Consider the following 18,503-nt stretch of genomic DNA (forward strand, 5'->3'; position numbering starts at 1 on the left):
TCTTTGTGTGTGGAATTCCATATATGATTGGCTAAGTTTTTGAGAAGTCAATATTAAGGCATTTACTGGAAAAAAAAACAATACCGGGGAAAAAAAAAACAGGGCAAACTGATGAAAGGCCTTTTGTAACTTCTTGTTGAAGGACTTTGAGAGAATGATCAATTAAACAGTACAAACTCATCAACAAAAGGACTGCTTGAATTTCAGATATGTTTAGGAGCTGTGGGTTGATACATAGGTTGAAAAATATAAGTGTGAGCAGCAAACACACCAGAAAAGAGAGAGAGAGAAGAGGTACAAAATTGTACAGTCAGTGAGGACTCTAAATTAGCATTTTTTTGAAAATGCTACTGAACCAGATGATAGTATTTGACTAAAAGATGACTAGGCTCAATTTCATTTTTAATAGGGGCTTTGGGAATAAATCAAAATACTTTGATAAAATCATGGCAAATGCTCCTGTTAGGAGACCTCTAGCCGTGTGTCCATAAACAGAGCTGGAAAAAGAAAGGATGGTTGCTGACCAAAATCTATGCTACTTAGTGCAGATAAGCTTGAGTATATTGATGTGCCACTGTGGGTAGCAGCTAAAAATAAATATTATTTTAGTTTATCTTGATCTTCTATGCAATACAAATCTTCAGGCAGCACAACAAGTAGTTATTACTAATTTTTATATTATTTTAACCCAAAATGATCTAATGACCTGACATTGTATTGGATAAGCTCTGTGTCCTCAGATAATAATATTATAATCCCTTACCCTCTCTTGCAGGATGTACTTTACATTCGTTTAGAACAACAGTACACATAATTGCTGCTCAGTTTTAGAATGTCTGCCTACAGTGCTACTGACTATATTCTAATGATTTTCACAAGTTTGGATTCCAAGTCTTCTTTTAAGACACTGTAATAGATATTTCTTTGAGTCGCAGAATGTGGCATGATTAAATTGCCTTTTTAAAACTCATTATCATCTGCGTGGTTTGGAATATCACACCTCTATCAACTTATACTCATTCTTGCAATCCAGAGCAGTTTCTAAAAATTGATTTAAATAGCATAAGATAAATAACTGTAAATATTTTGTGACTATCAAAATCTATTGAAACTGTCGAAATAGCAGTGCTATCAGTAAGAAGTATTCTTTACGGTGATAATAGTCAGTGCATTCATAATTTTTCCATAAATACTATAATATAGTATAATGCACACAAAGCCAAAATTCTATTTTTGCTAAACTTTCACATACAATTTGTCATATCTTAGAAACTATATGACTTAGACATAAATTGGTAAAACACTTTTGTTAGCCAGATACTTACAGAAATAAGAAACACATGATTGACTGTGTAATTACAAATATAAACAACACTGAATATTTATCAAGATGTGGGATGTAAAGTATAAATATCAATGACAGTTTTCTTCAACAGCATCTAAGGTTTCACCTGATGCAATAATTTGTGAGTCACTTTTTTGAAGTATTAAATACATATGTAAATATTCCTTATTTTCATAAATACTAACAAATGACTATCGGTATATACAGTACAGTGTATTTTTCTGTTCCCTGTCATGGCATTTCATACCATACCTCTCAAAAGCATGTAGATCTCTCATTTATGAAAATATGAATATAAATATGAACATATGAATAATAAATGGCTAATAGTGGTTAATTTCCCTCCTGCAGGATATCACAGATTAACAAACTTAGTATCATTTTGTTAAAAATTCCTTGTCCTTTATAATACTATTTATTATTAGCTGATAAGTCACTTAATTAAATAAAGTGAGCCCAAAACAGGTCTGGATGCCATAAGGAGCTCTGGGTATTAAGTGGAAGGCTAGAAAAAAGGTGCTGCTAAATTATCATTCCAGTATTAATGCCCTCCTGGAGTGCTGTGTGTGACAAGATGGTGAGTCATGGGTGGGATATGTATTCCCATGGGTCAGTAAGAGGAACATGAGGTACCAGAATTATTTTGGAATGATATAGAGCTGCAAGGAGAACTTAAAAGTTTTGTTGTGGAATCAAGAGTGAACTTATACTGGTATGAAACCATTTGAAGGGTAAAAAATTTTGCTAGGCACATAGTTAAATAATTTATATTTAATGTTGCAAGCAAGCCACATGAAATCATTCAAACATGCATTCCTTTTGGTGTGCCCCATGGTACACTATGTACAGTAATTTGACATGAGGATTACCAAAACCTCACCTGACCTGTTCAGAATTACTATTTACTATTATCAGTGAACTGCTCCCACATATTATTTCTTATTTTCGTAAACACATTCTCTCCGTCAGTCAGTCCTGATATCCTTGCTCTACCCAGATATACCTGAAGCAATATTCTCTCACTTTCTTCTAAGACATAATCTTTATCTTCTCTCACTTTAGATTAACATTCTACTCTATTTCTTAGACTGTGGTTATATTATTCCCTCCCACTGTTGTGCCACGAGACTCCTGATTCATCTCAATAAGAGTCACATTTACTCTTTCTTTATCTGCCCCATTTCTTATGCTTCTTTGTCCCCTCTCCAAATCAAATAAACATAACTCTTATCTAATCTCTAATATCTGTTTTCTAAAGACTGTATTTATTCAGTTCCCTTCTATCCTTATCCTGTAGCTTCCTACGACTACTTTAGTCCTCAGTATATCTGTATCTCTCTATAGATAGATATAGATACAGATATAGATATATAGATAAATGCATAGCTATGTATAGATAGACCTTACACACACACACACACACACACACACACACACACACACACACACCTTCAAACATCTGTAGCACCTATCATCCTACTTTTTCCCTTTTCTGTTTAGCCTCCCTTCATGTATAAACCACCTGCACATTAGCCTCAATGTTTGATCCCATATAATTAAGTGACTTTCACCTCTGCTGTATCTTTATAAACACCCTCTCACTCTCTTCCTTTCTACCCCCCCCCTGTATCTCCTTTTCTATGTGTGCCTCTCCCAGAGAATGTTTATTAACCTTCTGTATTGCAGACATACCTTTCAACCCCTCAGTGCAAGAGATCTGGACAAAACCAGAAAGAATAGGGGGGACAAAGCTCCAAAAATAGGGACAGAATTTAAATATTGTTCTTATAAACTTAGAAAGTTGCTAGAAAAAGATGTTTTACATTATTATGTATTTTCTGAAGGATATAGAGTCTGAAACTCAAATCTCTGCCATTATTTAACATTATTTATTTTGAGTGATTTGCCAGATTGGCAAAACAACACAACTTTTATGAGGAACAGACCAAAAATATGAGGCACAAATCTGGACATTCTGAGAAAATCTGTACAGTTGACAGGTATGATTGCAGACTCTCAGAAGATTCTCCATATATGCACTTGAATATCTTCCTAACCCTTTAAGGCATTATCATTCACATTTTCATCCCAAAAATGCATCAATTTTCAATAGCCCCTTGTAGCTCACTCATTTCTAGCTATTGCTCCCTCCTTCTTCTTTAGCTTATTCTGCTTCCATAACTTTGTCTCTCAGCCTAGCTCCCACCCATACCTCTCAACTTCTTAGCACAAGAAATCTAGACAAAGCCAAAAATAATGGGGGGGGGGGCAAAGGCTCCAAAATAGAGACAAACTTTAAATATCGCTGTAATAAACTTAGAAATATGTTAGAATAAAAATTGTCTGTTATCATACATTTTCTGAATGCTATGAAACTCAAATGTCTCTCTCATTAGTTAGTGAATTTAATCCTCAATGATTTGCTAAAAAAACACAAATTTTATGAGGAATAGATCAAAAATATGAGACAAAAATCTGGACATTCTGTAAAAATCTGCACAGCTGAGAGGTATGCTCCCACCTAACATTCCCTTTTCTTTCACATCATAATGCATTATTTAGAAAACTTCTACTAGACCATTTCTGTCAGCTTCCTAAACTTTCTAAGACTGAGCCTAAATGACTAAGACAGGAACCAAAATCATAAAAGTTACACAAGATTGAAACTCAAAACAATGAAATATGAAATCACAAAATTCTGCTGTATGTATTCATAAAGCAAACGCAAAACATAAACTTGACATGGGGGGGGTCAGCTGTCCCTCCTACTATGGTATGTGGTAAAAAAGTGAGGCTAGTGTGCAGGTGGTTTATACATGAAAGGAAGCTACACATAGAAGGAAAGAAGCAAAATGCTAGGTGCTAGAGATGTCTGAATAAATGTGTACATTATATTGGGGAAGGAACACCACACCCCCCCATGTCAAGTTTATATTTTGCATTTCAGTGTTTTGTAACTTTAATGATTTTCGTTCCTGTCTTACTCATTGAGACATCAGTCTTATGATAGAAAATTTAGGAAGCTGACAGGGCTAGGCACCCAGTGGTGTGAACCTTGGCTCAAGATGACGGTCACTGTTGAGGTTACTCAACAACCCCATGTGGGAAATGGGAAAAATGGGTTGTGGCTGAATGGATGTATATATATACATATATATATATATATATATATATATATATATATATATATATATATATATATATATATATATATATAGTTTCATAGTTTCATAGTAGTGTACTAGGCTATCTGCCCGGGGGCATTTATAAGCCTAGCCAACAGTGATGTGGCTTACGCCACCCCATACTATATAGTTGCGCCTCTCTAGTAGTGACACATGTTGGACCCCATTATTTAGTAAACTATACCTCTGTCTAGTAGTGACACTGAGGTGATTCCCGGGGTAAACTTGCGATCTCCCATCCATGCATCGAGATTTTTCTTGAACAGTGCCAATGAAGGGCTCTGTCTCACATGAACTGGGATTTTGTTCCAGAGTATGGGTAACCTCTGTGTTATGAATCTATCCCTCCAGCATGTCCTATTCATATTTGTGCAGAGGTTGAAATCTTTAGCTCGCGTGGTTCTGGTGGATTTGGATTTTTTGAGATGGAGCATGTCCATCAATTCCTGGTTGGACATGGCCCTATATGTTAGGCACAAATCACCTCTGAGCAGGCGGTATGCTACTGAATAGAGCTGGAGTTTCTTTAATCTAGCTGGATAAGGCACATGTTTGAGACCTATGATCCTCTTGGTGAGGTACTTCTGGGGTCTTTCCAGTTGTTGCATGTGCCAGGTGAGATACATCCCAATATATATATGTATATGTATATATATATATATATATATATATATATATATATATATATATATATATATATATATATATATATATATATATATGTATGTGTATGTGTGTGTATATATATATATATATATATATATATATATGTATATATATATATATATATATATATATATATATGTATGTATGTGTGTGTATATATATATATATATATATATATATATATATATAATATAATATATATATATATATATATATATATATATATATATATATATATACACATACACATACAATACATACATATACATATATTCACACACATATACATACAAATATATAGTTATTTATTTTGCAATTGTTAACCAGGTTGTCCACTGGGCCATTATGAGCCCATTTTCAGTGGAGGCCAGGGGAGAAAAGCTCCATATTAACATGGACATCGGGCTGTAATCATACAAAATCAGTAACATTTCAAGAGTATATACAAAAAACGTAACATATTTGACAATTGGTTGAATTACTGGTAAAATAACAACTTGACAAAATTAAAGAACAACAAAAGTAAATAGAATGACATTACATAGACATTTCTGGAATTAGAACAACGAGCATTTTGTCTGGCTTTAATACAAAGTATAAATTAAACTTCAGGATCAGCAAAAAAGTAAATGCAGTTAGGTTTTGAGAGGAGGAGAGAAAAAGCAGATGCAATCACAGCTAGAAGATTGGTAGAGTTTTACAGGAGTTTAGAAGAAGGCAGGATTCTGGGTAATCCTAATAGTTAATGGTAGGGTATTTAAATTTTTGGCTACAAACAAGAGTATAGAAGCTGGCCTGCTGGTAGCTTTGGTTTTTGTTCCAGCAAGAGGTGCTGATTTTTTAATCTGAGAGGCCTCCTAGGATGGTAGTTAACTAAATATCAAGCTAAGAGCAGGACAGTCTGATGGTTTATAGATTATTTTGTGTGTGGTAGTTCGTTGCAGGTAGGACAGGTAGTGTAGTGGTTCTAGTCAGTTTAGAGAGTGGAAAGTGGCACAGTGATGGTTAGAGTGTTTGGAGTTAGTGGCAAATTTGGCAACTTTGTTACAGGATGTTTCAAGTTTAGCTTTTAGGGAGGATTGGAGATTAGTAAGTACAGGAGTAGCACATATGAGAGAGGGCAGTAGGTATGTGGAAGCAAGAACTTGATTTGTGGAGGGGCTTAGGAAACGTTTATGCCTATAGAGGATTCCTAGCTTTTGGTGCATTTTGCTGATGCTATGATGTATGTGTAAGTCAAATTTCATCTTTGGATTAATAACACACAGCTAGGTGGAAAGAGTTTTTTCAGCAAATCCTTATATAAACTTTAAACATAATAGATATTCTGATAATTATCTCATATTAAATAACAGTCTACATTGGTTATTAAATGATTACCTTATAGAAAACAGTCACCAAACATCTGACTCCTATTTCATTTCTACTATATTAAACACTTTTAAAAAAAATTACATATAGAGACCTGGCATATAAAGCATGGATCTTCCTTGCATTTCCTATGGCGTATACCGAAAATAACATCTCCACCTCAAAGTTAGAAACAGTGATCGCATTTAAAGAGAAAAATCTTCTTTATTGGCTTCAGTTAATGAAAGATGAAAAATCTGTTGATAATATTAAGAATAGATATAATTTAGATAAAGACGTGGGTAGATGTACAATCCTGCAGACAATATGTAGAAGGGGAAATTAAGTTAATGCAACCAAGGATAAGAGATTATATTCCAAAAGTATCTGAATATCTAAGATTCTTAATGCAACAAAACACATTGGGACAGGGTCTCTTATCCAAATTATATAGCATTGTAAGGAGAGAAACAAAAAGTTGGAATGACAATTATTGGAACTATTTTACCCAAATTAAGAATAGACCCCCCCCCCCCCGAGTGAAGAAGTTAAAAAAGTAATTATTATATCTTCTAAACATGTACCTTCATCTCTTAGATGGAATCTCTTTACTTGGAAATTTTTGTATAGATCTTTCTTCACAACACATACAATTGAATTAATGTTCAAGACGAAACTAGTTTGTTGGAAATGTAAACAAGAACTTAAAGCAGATTGGCAACATGTTTTTTGACTGTACTGTCGTAACATCTTATTGGAATACCATTAACCTCTTTTTACAGGATTTTTTGGAAATTATCTAAATCACTAATCCTTTTTAACACTCCTATTCCTTTATGTGTTAAAAACATGAAATTTCACATTTTGTGGTCTATACTACCTATAGCGAAAAAGGTTATAATTCAGAATTGGAAGAATACATCTAGGCCCTCCTTCAAAGAATTTAGAAATATTGCAACTGAAGTTTGTCACCTGGAAATCATTACAATTAAGTCAAGAACAACCAGAATTACTTCTTTCTACAATCCATGGACAAAATTTAGAGAGCTGACTAGCAAGCAAAAATAACTGCATTTTAGATTTAATGTAATGTATAATAACTTGAACAACTTGATGGCTAATGGACACTCCTGTAAATAGTTGTTTTTTTCTTTGGTGTGTGAGATTTAGTTGAAATTTTTTTCATTTATTTTGTTCATAAATCTCTGACTGTAAATATTGTTGTGATTATTTTACAAATTGAAAAACCAATAAAAACTTTAAAACAAATTCATGTGTTTCCCTATAATTACTCCTAATAGTTTTGTATGGGTAACAACCTTGATTGCTGTGCTGCCTTGAGAAAGTGTAGTGAATTGTGTTTTGATTATGAGAGTTGTCTTCTTATGGGTGAATACCATGAGTTTGGTTTTGTTTGGGTTAAGGGATTGTTGGTTATTAGACATCCATGTCTTGATAGCTGTAAAGGCCAATTGAGTTATTTGCTGTAAATCAGATATAGAATTGGTGGAACATATAATAGTCGAGTCATCGGCATATGAAATAACAAACAGATCCTTGATTTAGTGAAGAATGAAAATGCTAATGGAAATGCTGAATAGGAGGAGTCCTAGCATGGAGCCTTGGGGAAGTCCAGTAGAAGTGTTAAGATATAGAGAGAGGGTTCAGTGCTAACTTTACCCCCCTCTCACCCCCTAAAGGGCCCATATCTATACAGGAAGAATGCAGAGTCCCTGTAATCACAACTACGCAGGTAAAAGCTGCACTCTCTAAAGCCAAAAACACAGCATCCATGGGACCGGACAACATCCCAGGCTGCGTTTTACACAAATTTCAGAACTAAATGGCTCCCCACTTAAGCACCATGTTCAGTAATAGCGTCGCATCAGGCTTTGTGCCCACTGAATGGTGCACAGCAACAGTTACCCCACTCCACAATAGGGGAGCCACCACTGATCCCGGGAACTATCGACCTATTAGCCTGACGAGCGTGGTCTGCAAGGCCATGGAATGTATCATCATGGAACTCATAAACAAAGACATTGGTAAACTCCAAACTCTGGATCCCACCCAGTTCAGGTTTGTGAAAGGCAGATCATGCATCCTGGACCTGATCAACTTCTTTGAGGCAGTCACCAAAGCCGTGGATGAGGGTAAGGTGGTTCACACAGCCTATCTTGACCTCGCCAAAGCTTTCGACACCATCCCCCATTCTGGAATTATAGCTAAACTCACTAAACTAGGTATAAATCCCTACATCACAAGATGGGTTGCCAACTGGCTCACTGACAGAACCCACACTGTAAAGGTTGCAGACTCCAAATCTGACCTCAAAGCAGTGACAAGTGGAGTACCACAGGGTTCCGTCCTGGGACCTCTCCTGTTTGGTATCTACTTCTCTGAAGTACAGGCTAACACAGAAGGCCTCTGGCTAACGAAGTTCACAGATGACTGCAAACTAGGAGCCATAGTCAAGTCCCCAAATGATGTGGACATCCTACAGAAGGGCCTCACTGAGACAGATGCCTGGTGTCAGAGCCATGGCCTCAAGCTCAATGCCAAGAAGTGCAGTGCCATCTCCTTTGGTAAAAACTCTGTACCCATAAACTACCACATAGGCAGCAATCTACTTAACACCGAATGTGTGATAAGAGACCTTGGGACCCAGGTGGACAGTAGTCTCTCCTTTGATAGTCACATTGCCGCAGTAGTCAGGAAGTCCTTCTACATGGCACACCTCATCATAAAAGGGTTCTCATCCAGAAAAAAGAGGTCATTGTTCCCCTCTACTCATCACTCATAACACCCATTATAGAGTACAATGCCCTTTTTGGAATGTACCTCACAAGACATCTGCAGCAGCTGGAAAGGCCACAGAAGTACCTCACAAAGAGGATTACTGGCCTCAAACAAATGCCCTACACTGACCGCCTCAAAAAACTCCAGCTTTACTCTGTAGCATATCGCCTACTCTGAGGTGATCTCTGCCTAACATATAAAGTTATGTCAAACCCACAGCTGTTGGACATGCTACACCTAAAGAAATCCCAATCCCTCCAAGCTACACGCTCTAGGGACCTAAACCTTGTCACCACAATAAACAGGACACGCTGGAGGGATAGATTCCTGTCCCAGAGACTTCCTATACTCTGGAACAAGCTACCCATCTATGTCAAGCAAAGTTCTTCATTAGCACTCTTCAAGAAAAATCTTGATGAGTGGATGGGAAATAGGAAATACACCCCGGGATCACTTCTCTGTCTATGTTGGACAGTGGCACAGGAAAATAACTTTCTTGGGTGGTGTAAGCTATGGAATCTTGCTGGCTAGGCTTACGTAGGTCCTTGGGTCGATAGCCTAGTACCTACCTATGAACCTATGAATGTTGGCATTTAACTATTTGTTATCCATCTGATAAACAGCTTGAGAACCAGTTGACAGAGGAGGGGGAAAGGCCTATCTTAGGGAGATGGGTTAGAAGTAAGGGTTGAGAGATCGTGTCAAATGCTTTTGAGAAGTCAAGAAATAGGGAGGAGATGATAGCATCTCGGGTTCTATTAATTGTATCCATAAAATATATGAGTGCAGTAGTGGTGCTGTGGCCTGACCTAAATCCATGTTGTGTTGGAGATAGGATATGGTTGTGAAGTAAATAGCTTAGAATTTGAATATGCATACATTTTTCCAAGATCTTTGAGACAGGAGAAATAATAGCTATTGGTCTGAAACTTGAGATGTCAGTATTGTTACCACCTTTATGGACAGGAAGAATGAATCCTTTCTTCCAGATTTTAAGGATGTATAGATCTATTTAGAAGCATGCCTATAGGGTAGGCAATAGCTTTGCTTGCTAGTTTTAAGAATTTTGTGGGTAGGTTGTCAGGAGCGTTAGAGCAAGACTTAAGTTTGAGAGTCTTTATGTTGGCAGTAGGGATGGGTTTAAAAGAGAACATAGGTGTAGTTTGGGAAGTGGATTTGTGAGAAGAATGGGAGGGTGAAGTGGTAGGGGAGCAAGAGGATGGTGTTGATGGAATTGTGGGGATTGTATTGCTATGTTCTTGGGGAAAAAAAGCAGTGATGTGTGCTATAGTGTTGATAAAATGAGAATTAAATAGACTGGCTATTTCTTGAGATGTTTTGCTAGGATGTGGACATAAATTACTCTTTGTGCCTGGATTTAATAGTGATGTGATGGAATTTCCAGAATTTGTTTGGTTTGACATATGGTTGTCTGAAGTTTTAGATAATAGCCTTTTTTGTCTTTGTTAATTAGTCTTTTTGCATGGTTTAGAAGTTGTTTAAATTTCAAAAGGTCTGGACAGTTTTTTTTGTTAGCCATTGTTTCCAAATGTTGTCTTTGACTTTCATAAGTTCCTTAGTGGTCTTAGTCAACCATTGGGCATGGTTAGTTTTGATTTGGTTTAGTCGAGGAGGAACAAGGTCATTTAGTGTCTGTAGAAAGATTGAATTGAAGTAGTCAACTGCATCTAGAGGGAGGGTGGCCTAATGGTTAAGGTGTTTGCCTTACAAACACAAGGTGGAGGGTTTAAGTCTCACAAGGGATAATTGGCTAGGCTTAAAATGGCTCACAAGGGCAGTTAGCTTAGTACTAATCTATTCTATTCTATTCTATTCTATTCTATTCTATTCTATTTTTAGTGTGTACCAGGTAATCTTTTATAGAGTATCTGTGAAGATCAATGGGTTAAATTTTGTCAGATTCCTTATTTGTTTACACTGATGTGGCTTTTGAAAGCAGGGGGCAGTTTGGTGAACAAAGGCAGGGAGGTGGTCACTGAGGGTGTTTGGAAGTCTACCACCAGAATTTATTTTGTTGGGATCAATGACTAGAATCCAATCTAAAATGGATCCACTAATGTTGTTCCTGTTAGGTCTGGTTAGAGAAGTAATAATCTGAGTGAAATTGAATACATTACTATTTGAAGATGAAGGGCGGCCACAGTGGTGCAGTGGTTAACGTTGCCACCTCACAGCAAGAGGTTCTTTGGTTCGATCCTCGTCTGGGGTGCCTTCTGTGTGGAGTCTGCATGTCCTCCCTGTGATCGCGTGGGTTTCCTCCGGGTGTTCCGCTTTCCTCCCACATCCCAAAGACATGCTGTAGGTGGAATGGACACTCTAAATTGGCCCTAGATGTGTGTGCGTGCATGTGTGCCTTCTGTGGAAGGTTGGGCACTGGGCTGGCAACTCGACACTGTAAAACTCTACTGCCAATCATGAGCGGACAGGTGACCCGCTGTGGCGACCCTTAACCAGGAAAAAGCTGAAAGAAGAAGAAGACTATTTGAAGATGAAAGGTTAAAGCAGAGGCCTATCCAGTTGATGTTTACACTGTTGTAAATCCAAGCAAGGATTTCCTCCACTAAAGGTATGTGTTACCAGGGGGTATATAGAGAATTATAATACATAGTTTTTTACAGTCATTAATTTTATGAAGGAAATAAGGATTTCGGCATTAGCAATTTGTGGATTACAATCTAAATAGGGAACTATATTGTAGGTGTTAGGAAAGAGGAGTGCAACACCACCTCCTTTTTAATGGGGGTCTATCAGATGTTACGGTTCTGAAGCCTGGATGGAAGAATTAATGTAATGTTTTAGCCAGGTTTCTGTAGCAGCGATTATGTCGGGTTGATTGTGGGCAATCCATGAGTGAAGCTCAGGGATTTTATTGCAAATGTTTTGCATGTTTAGGGTGACCATGTATAAGAATTTACAGGAATTGCTTGTGTGAAGTTGTGTGGGAGGATATATATATATATATATATATATATATATATATATATATATATATATATATATATATATATTTATATATTCCATTTAAACTGTGGGCTTGGGCTTGATTTCTTTGTTTTACTGACTGCAGGGATCAGACACCTCTAACTTCAGGTTGTCTGATGCCTTCCTGTAGCTCTGTTCTCTCTGTCATCATCTTATTTGGGGTGGACCCAGTATGACAATTTGCAAGATATTCATTCTTTCCTGAGAGAAACAACTTTCAGTCATTCATCTGTGCCTTGCCTTGTTACTCCAGAGATGGTAGGAGCAAACAGCCATTACGTTATGATGTGCTGCATGGGTTAAATGATTGCCCTTACTTCATGATCATGGTTAAGCTGTTCCCTCTTCCACTATAATGCTCCTCAAAGCTCTTCTTACTTCATTAACTTGCTGGTGCCTGTAGTGCTACTGGCCTAAACCAGGAGTCACCAGCTAAAATATTACATTTCTTCCTCCTGTGACATAGGTCAGCAGACTCTTCCTCATTCCTCTCACCCTACAGATCAGCAGACTCTTCCTCATTATTCCTCTCACCTTACAGGTCAGCAGACTCTTCCTCTTCATTCCTCTCACCCTACAGGTCAGCAGACTCTTCCTCATCATTCCTCTCACCCTACAGGTCAGCAGACTCTTCCTCATCATTCCTCTCACCTTACAGGTCAGCAGACTCTTCCTCTTCATTCCTCTCACCCTACAGGTCAGCAGACTCTTCCTCATCATTCCTCTCACCGTACAGGTCAGCAGACTCTTCCTCTTCATTCCTCTCACCCTACAGGTCAGCAGACTCTTCCTCATCATTCCTCTCACCCTACAGGTCAGCAGACTCTTCCTCATCATTCCTCTCACCTTACAGGTCAGCAGACTCTTCCTCTTCATTCCTCTCACCCTACAGGTCAGCAGACTCTTCCTCTTCATTCATCTCACCCTACAGGTCAGCAGACTCTTCCTCATCATTCCTCTTACTCTACAGGTCAGCAGACTCTTCCTCCTCATTCCTCTCACCCTACAGATCAGCAGACTCTTCATCTTCATTCCTCTCACCCTACAGATCAGCAGACTCTTCCTCCTCATTCCTCTCACCCTACAGATCAGCAGACTCTTCATCTTCATTCCTCTCACCCTACAGGTCAGCAGACTCTTCTTCATCATTCCTCTTACTCTAGAGGTCAGCAGACTCTTCCTCATCATTCATCTCACCCTACAGGTCAGCAGACTCTTCCTCTTCATTCCTCTCACCCTACAGGTCAGCAGACTTTTCCTCTTCATTCATCTCACCCTACAGGTCAGCAGACTCTTCCTCTTCATTCCTCTCACCCTACAGGTCAGCAGACTCTTCCTCTTCATTCCTCTCACCCTACAGGTCAGCAGACTCTTCCTCATCATTCCTCTTACTCTACAGGTCAGCAGACTATTCCTCCTCATTCCTCTCACCCTACAGATCAGCAGACTCTTCATCTTCATTCCTGTCACCCTACAGATCAGCAGACTCTTCCTCCTCATTCCTCTCACCCTACAGATCAGCAGACTCTTCATCTTCATTCTTCTCACCCTACAGGTCAGCAGACTCTTCTTCATCATTCCTCTTATTCTACAGGTCAGCAGACTCTTCCTCATCATTCATCTCACCCTACAGGTCAGCAGACTCTTCCTCTTCATTCCTCTCACCCTACAGGTCAGCAGACTTTTCCTCTTCATTCATCTCACACAGGTCAGCAGACTCTTCCTCTTCATTCCTCTCACCCTACAGGTCAGCAGACTCTTCCTCTTCATTCCTCTCACCCTACAGGTCAGCAGACTCTTCCTCTTCATTCCTCTCACCCTACAGGTCAGCAGACTTTTCCTCTTCATTCATCTCACCCTACAGGTCAGCAGACTCTTCCTCTTCATTCCTCTCACCCTACAGGTCAGCAGACTCTTCCTCTTCATTCCTCTCACCCTACAGGTCAGCAGACTCTTCCTCATCATTCCTCTTACTCTACAGGTCAGCAGACTATTCCTCCTCATTCCTCTCACCCTACAGATCAGCAGACTCTTCATCTTCATTCCTGTCACCCTACAGATCAGCAGACTCTTCCTCCTCATTCCTCTCACCCTACAGATCAGCAGACTCTTCATCTTCATTCTTCTCACCCTACAGGTCAGCAGACTCTTCTTCATCATTCCTCTTATTCTACAGGTCAGCAGACTCTTCCTCATCATTCATCTCACCCTACAGGTCAGCAGACTCTTCCTCTTCATTCCTCTCACCCTACAGGTCAGCAGACTTTTCCTCTTCATTCATCTCACACAGGTCAGCAGACTCTTCCTCTTCATTCCTCTCACCCTACAGGTCAGCAGACTCTTCCTCTTCATTCCTCTCACCCTACAGGTCAGCAGACTCTTCCTCATCATTCCTCTTACTCTACAGGTCAGCAGACTATTCCTCCTCATTCCTCTCACCCTACAGATCAGCAGACTCTTCATCTTCATTCCTGTCACCCTACAGATTAGCAGACTCTTCCTCCTCATTCCTCTCACCCTACAGATCAGCAGACTCTTCATCTTCATTCTTCTCACCCTACAGGTCAGCAGACTCTTCTTCATCATTCCTCTTATTCTACAGGTCAGCAGACTCTCCTCATCATTCATCTCACCCTACAGGTCAGCAGACTCTTCCTCTTCATTCCTCTCACCCTACAGGTCATCAGACTCTTCCTCTTCATTCATCTCACCCTACAGATCAGCAGACTCTTCCTCTTCATTCCTCTCACTCTACAGGTCAGCAGACTCTTCCTCTTCATTCATCTCACCCTACAGGTCAGCAGACTCTTCCTCTTCATTCCTCTCACCCTACAGGTCAGCAGACTCTTCCTCATCATTCATCTCACCCTACAGGTCAGCAGACTCTTCCTCATCATTCCTCTCACCCTACAGGTCATCAGACTCTTCCTCTTCATTCATCTCACCCTACAGATCAGCAGACTCTTCCTCTTCATTCCTCTCACCCTACAGGTCAGCAAACTCTTCCTCATCATTCCTCTCACCCTACAGGTCAGCAGACTCTTCCTCATCATTCATCTCACCCTACAGGTCAGCAGACTCTTCCTCTTCATTCCTCTCACCCTACAGGTCAGCAGACTCTTCCTCATCATTCCTCTCACCCTACCTTGGCTCTTTCTGTTCCCAAACCACCAAATGAACTCTGGCAGTCTTGTTCATCCTGCTAAGCTTCTGGGTTGACTATGCCCCTTCCCCAGAAAATTTATTCTAAATTCAAGGGGTAAATTCAGGGAATAAAGAACAACTGGAAATTGCGTCTGTGGTCCTTTAGTGTATCAATTTTATATTTTGCATTTACATTCATGTACACATTTGGTACTATTTCATATTTTCATTTTCAGCCTTCTGAGTTTCTGTCTTTTGCAGCTTTCAGGATTTTGGTTTTGAGTCTTACACTCTTTTAAGTTTAAATCACACAATAGATAGTCTTTCTCTCCCGAAGGTTTTTCTAGTGTTGCCTGGCCAAGTAATCTCCAGACCATTCCTCCTTCTGTTCTTCATCTTTAGCACAGGGTAATAGTATATGCTCCTGCATAGTATTTTAGAAGTGGGTATCCCCTATTCTCTTCCCGCCTGCTTCTTCCCTGGTAATGTCTATCATCAGGGCATTCTCTTCCTAAATAAAAGACTCAAACACATCAGTGACATGGAATTTTCAAGATTATACATAGAGATGCAATTAGAGCAGGGGAAGGGAATGCTGCTTCAGGCACAAGTTGTTGGGGGGTGTGATTGGTAGTTGCCGATCATGCATGAGTGCAGAATCAGAAATCATTTAAAGAAGCCACATGTGATATTATATGTGATGAACTGCATTTAGTAGCATAGTATGTTTGTAACAGCATGGAACTTGCATAAGCTCTTTGGTATAGTTGTGCAGCTTCTTAGTAAAGTTTTTCCTCTTCCTCATAGGATCAAAGGAGGTTACTATGCTAATGGCCCCAGGGTTCTTACAAGCTTAGCCAAGTTCAACCCATGTTGTCAAGGATGTCTGGTTCAAGCAGACACAAAAATCAGCACCTATTGCCCCTGTCCAAGAGGGACACAGGAGGAACCCACAGGGTGAATTTACAGTTACCCATCCAATCATCCAAATTATGCTTAAATAGGGCCAACAAGGGGCTTTGTTTAACATGAATAGGACGCTTGTTCTTGAAGACTTTTTTTTCAGCCCTCAATTTTGGGTAGAGAAGGGGCACCACCATGGGGGTTTCCTAGGGGACCAGTTGACCTAGTTGCTGCTTTGATTATATTTTATTCAAGGCAAAGACAGAAATCATTTACAGTTACTGTCTGGTTCAGATAAGTAAAGAATGCTACAATAAGCAAAGAAATCCTGAAATTCCTTCATTGCAGATGATAAATTGTACTGCTGGTTCTGAACAAAATTAGTAGTCTCTGCAATGATTTGATACCACAAATGTCTTCTGAGTCTGAGATGACCACAATGTGCAATGATAAAATGAACACGACTAAACATTTGCAGACATCAGAGGTACTTGTCAGAAAAGAATTTGCTTTCGTCAGACGTGCTAATGCAACTGATACTTTTAAACATTCTTATTGTGGTAGTTTGATCAAAAAGCCATTAAGACATACAGATTATACACAGTTAACTTTTATAAAAATGTTTGTCTTGCATTTTATATTTGTATAATTGTATTGCACGTAAAGTTAGGATGTCACATACTCTCTATAATAGAATAGTATTCAGTTTTATTTTAAAATAAGCTGATGTCACATTTAGTGAAGTGTGAAAAAACAACAATAGACATTTCTTTAAAAAAGCTCATTCTAGTGGGAACTGGGTGTCATGTGATACTGTCAGTCAGCTCATCTTTAGTAAATTGTGATGGTGTCAAGACCTTGGTGAGAGCATTTAGTCATTTTGTTATTCTTGACAATCTGTAATAACTACTTTTATGTTACAGATACGAAATTCTGCACTACTACATATTCCAAAACAAGGGAGCTCCTTAACTGTGTGTGCATTTGTGTACATGTAGGTACATTTCAGAGTACATCACACAAAATTGTTGATGGCACCCAACACTTCCAACTCAGTCATAGGTAAGTATTTGCAGTGCTTTTCCAATCATGTGGGACAGTCAGAGCCACAGATAGCACATGTTATGTTTATTTATTTGAAGTACCACATGACTTCTCAGGTACAAAGAATGATGTGAGAATTGGTAACCAGGATGGACGTATGGGGTTTATTATTACAACTTTAAAGGTAGCATGGCTAGTGCTGGCATTTTGTTAGACATTTTCTTATACGGCAATCACCTATGAGAGATTTCAGAGTCCTGAATAAAATTTTGATGCTTGTCATCAACATTTGCAGGGCTTATGGTTTGTCAGTGAATGCAAGCAATGCCTCTGATATAGTGTAAAGAAGATTAACCCAGTGAACACATGCCATGCATGTTTTGTGTAAACTACACAATAATATAACCAGGCTGAGGTGATGGTGTGCTTCTATGTGAAACACAAGGCAGCAGTAACCATGAAAGTAAAAATTGTTACTTAACTGTGATTATTCCACAACTAATCAAATAAAGCATTAGCTGAATAATTTTACAATTAGACACACAATGAATGAAATAAAGATACACCTACCACATGAAATCAAAATCTGTACATTGGCATACTGTAGATGTTAGTGCGGATGTGAAAAGCTTTCCATTGATACAGTTGGATAGTATCTTTCTCTTGCGAAAATGTCTCTGCTGTCCCATGATGCAGCTCTCACCCTATGCACATAAAGAAATGCCATGTCAGACTGGACCACTGATTGAGGTCTAAAGTAGAATTTAGTAAACATGACTAACCAATACAGTACAATGTTGTGATATATTTAGAATGTTTAAACCAAAGGGTAAAATGTTTACACAGACAAACCAGTCAGTAAAAACTGCAAAACCCCCAGCCAAGAAAGCTTACACTGTGTAATACCTTAACCCTCCTGTAATGAAGGCCCATGGGTTGTATGCAAATGAATGCTTAAGGACATACAGTGTTTAGCTACATGGCTTCTGAATGCTTATGACATTTTACCTTTTAAGTCTTTATGTGTACATTCAAGCCAATAAAGCCAAACCTCACCACTAACT

At 38.7% G+C, this 18,503-nt stretch overlaps 1 protein-coding gene across 1 annotated transcript in view; it reads right to left on the reverse strand.

Annotated features, from left to right (window-relative positions):
• SORCS2 (sortilin related VPS10 domain containing receptor 2) overlaps nucleotides 1–18,503 on the reverse strand; it is a 2,271,537-nt gene that overhangs the window by 297,626 nt on the left and 1,955,408 nt on the right. The window contains exon 15 of the mRNA XM_044063564.1: nucleotides 18,010–18,143. Within this exon, the coding sequence (XP_043919499.1) occupies nucleotides 18,010–18,143 (134 nt within the window). The remainder of the gene's footprint in view (nucleotides 1–18,009; nucleotides 18,144–18,503) is intronic.

Source organism: Protopterus annectens, chromosome 2.part1 (genome assembly GCF_019279795.1).
Source record: "Protopterus annectens isolate FY-2018-M chromosome 2.part1, PAN1.0, whole genome shotgun sequence".
In the NCBI taxonomy this organism is placed as follows: Eukaryota; Metazoa; Chordata; order Ceratodontiformes; family Protopteridae; genus Protopterus; species Protopterus annectens.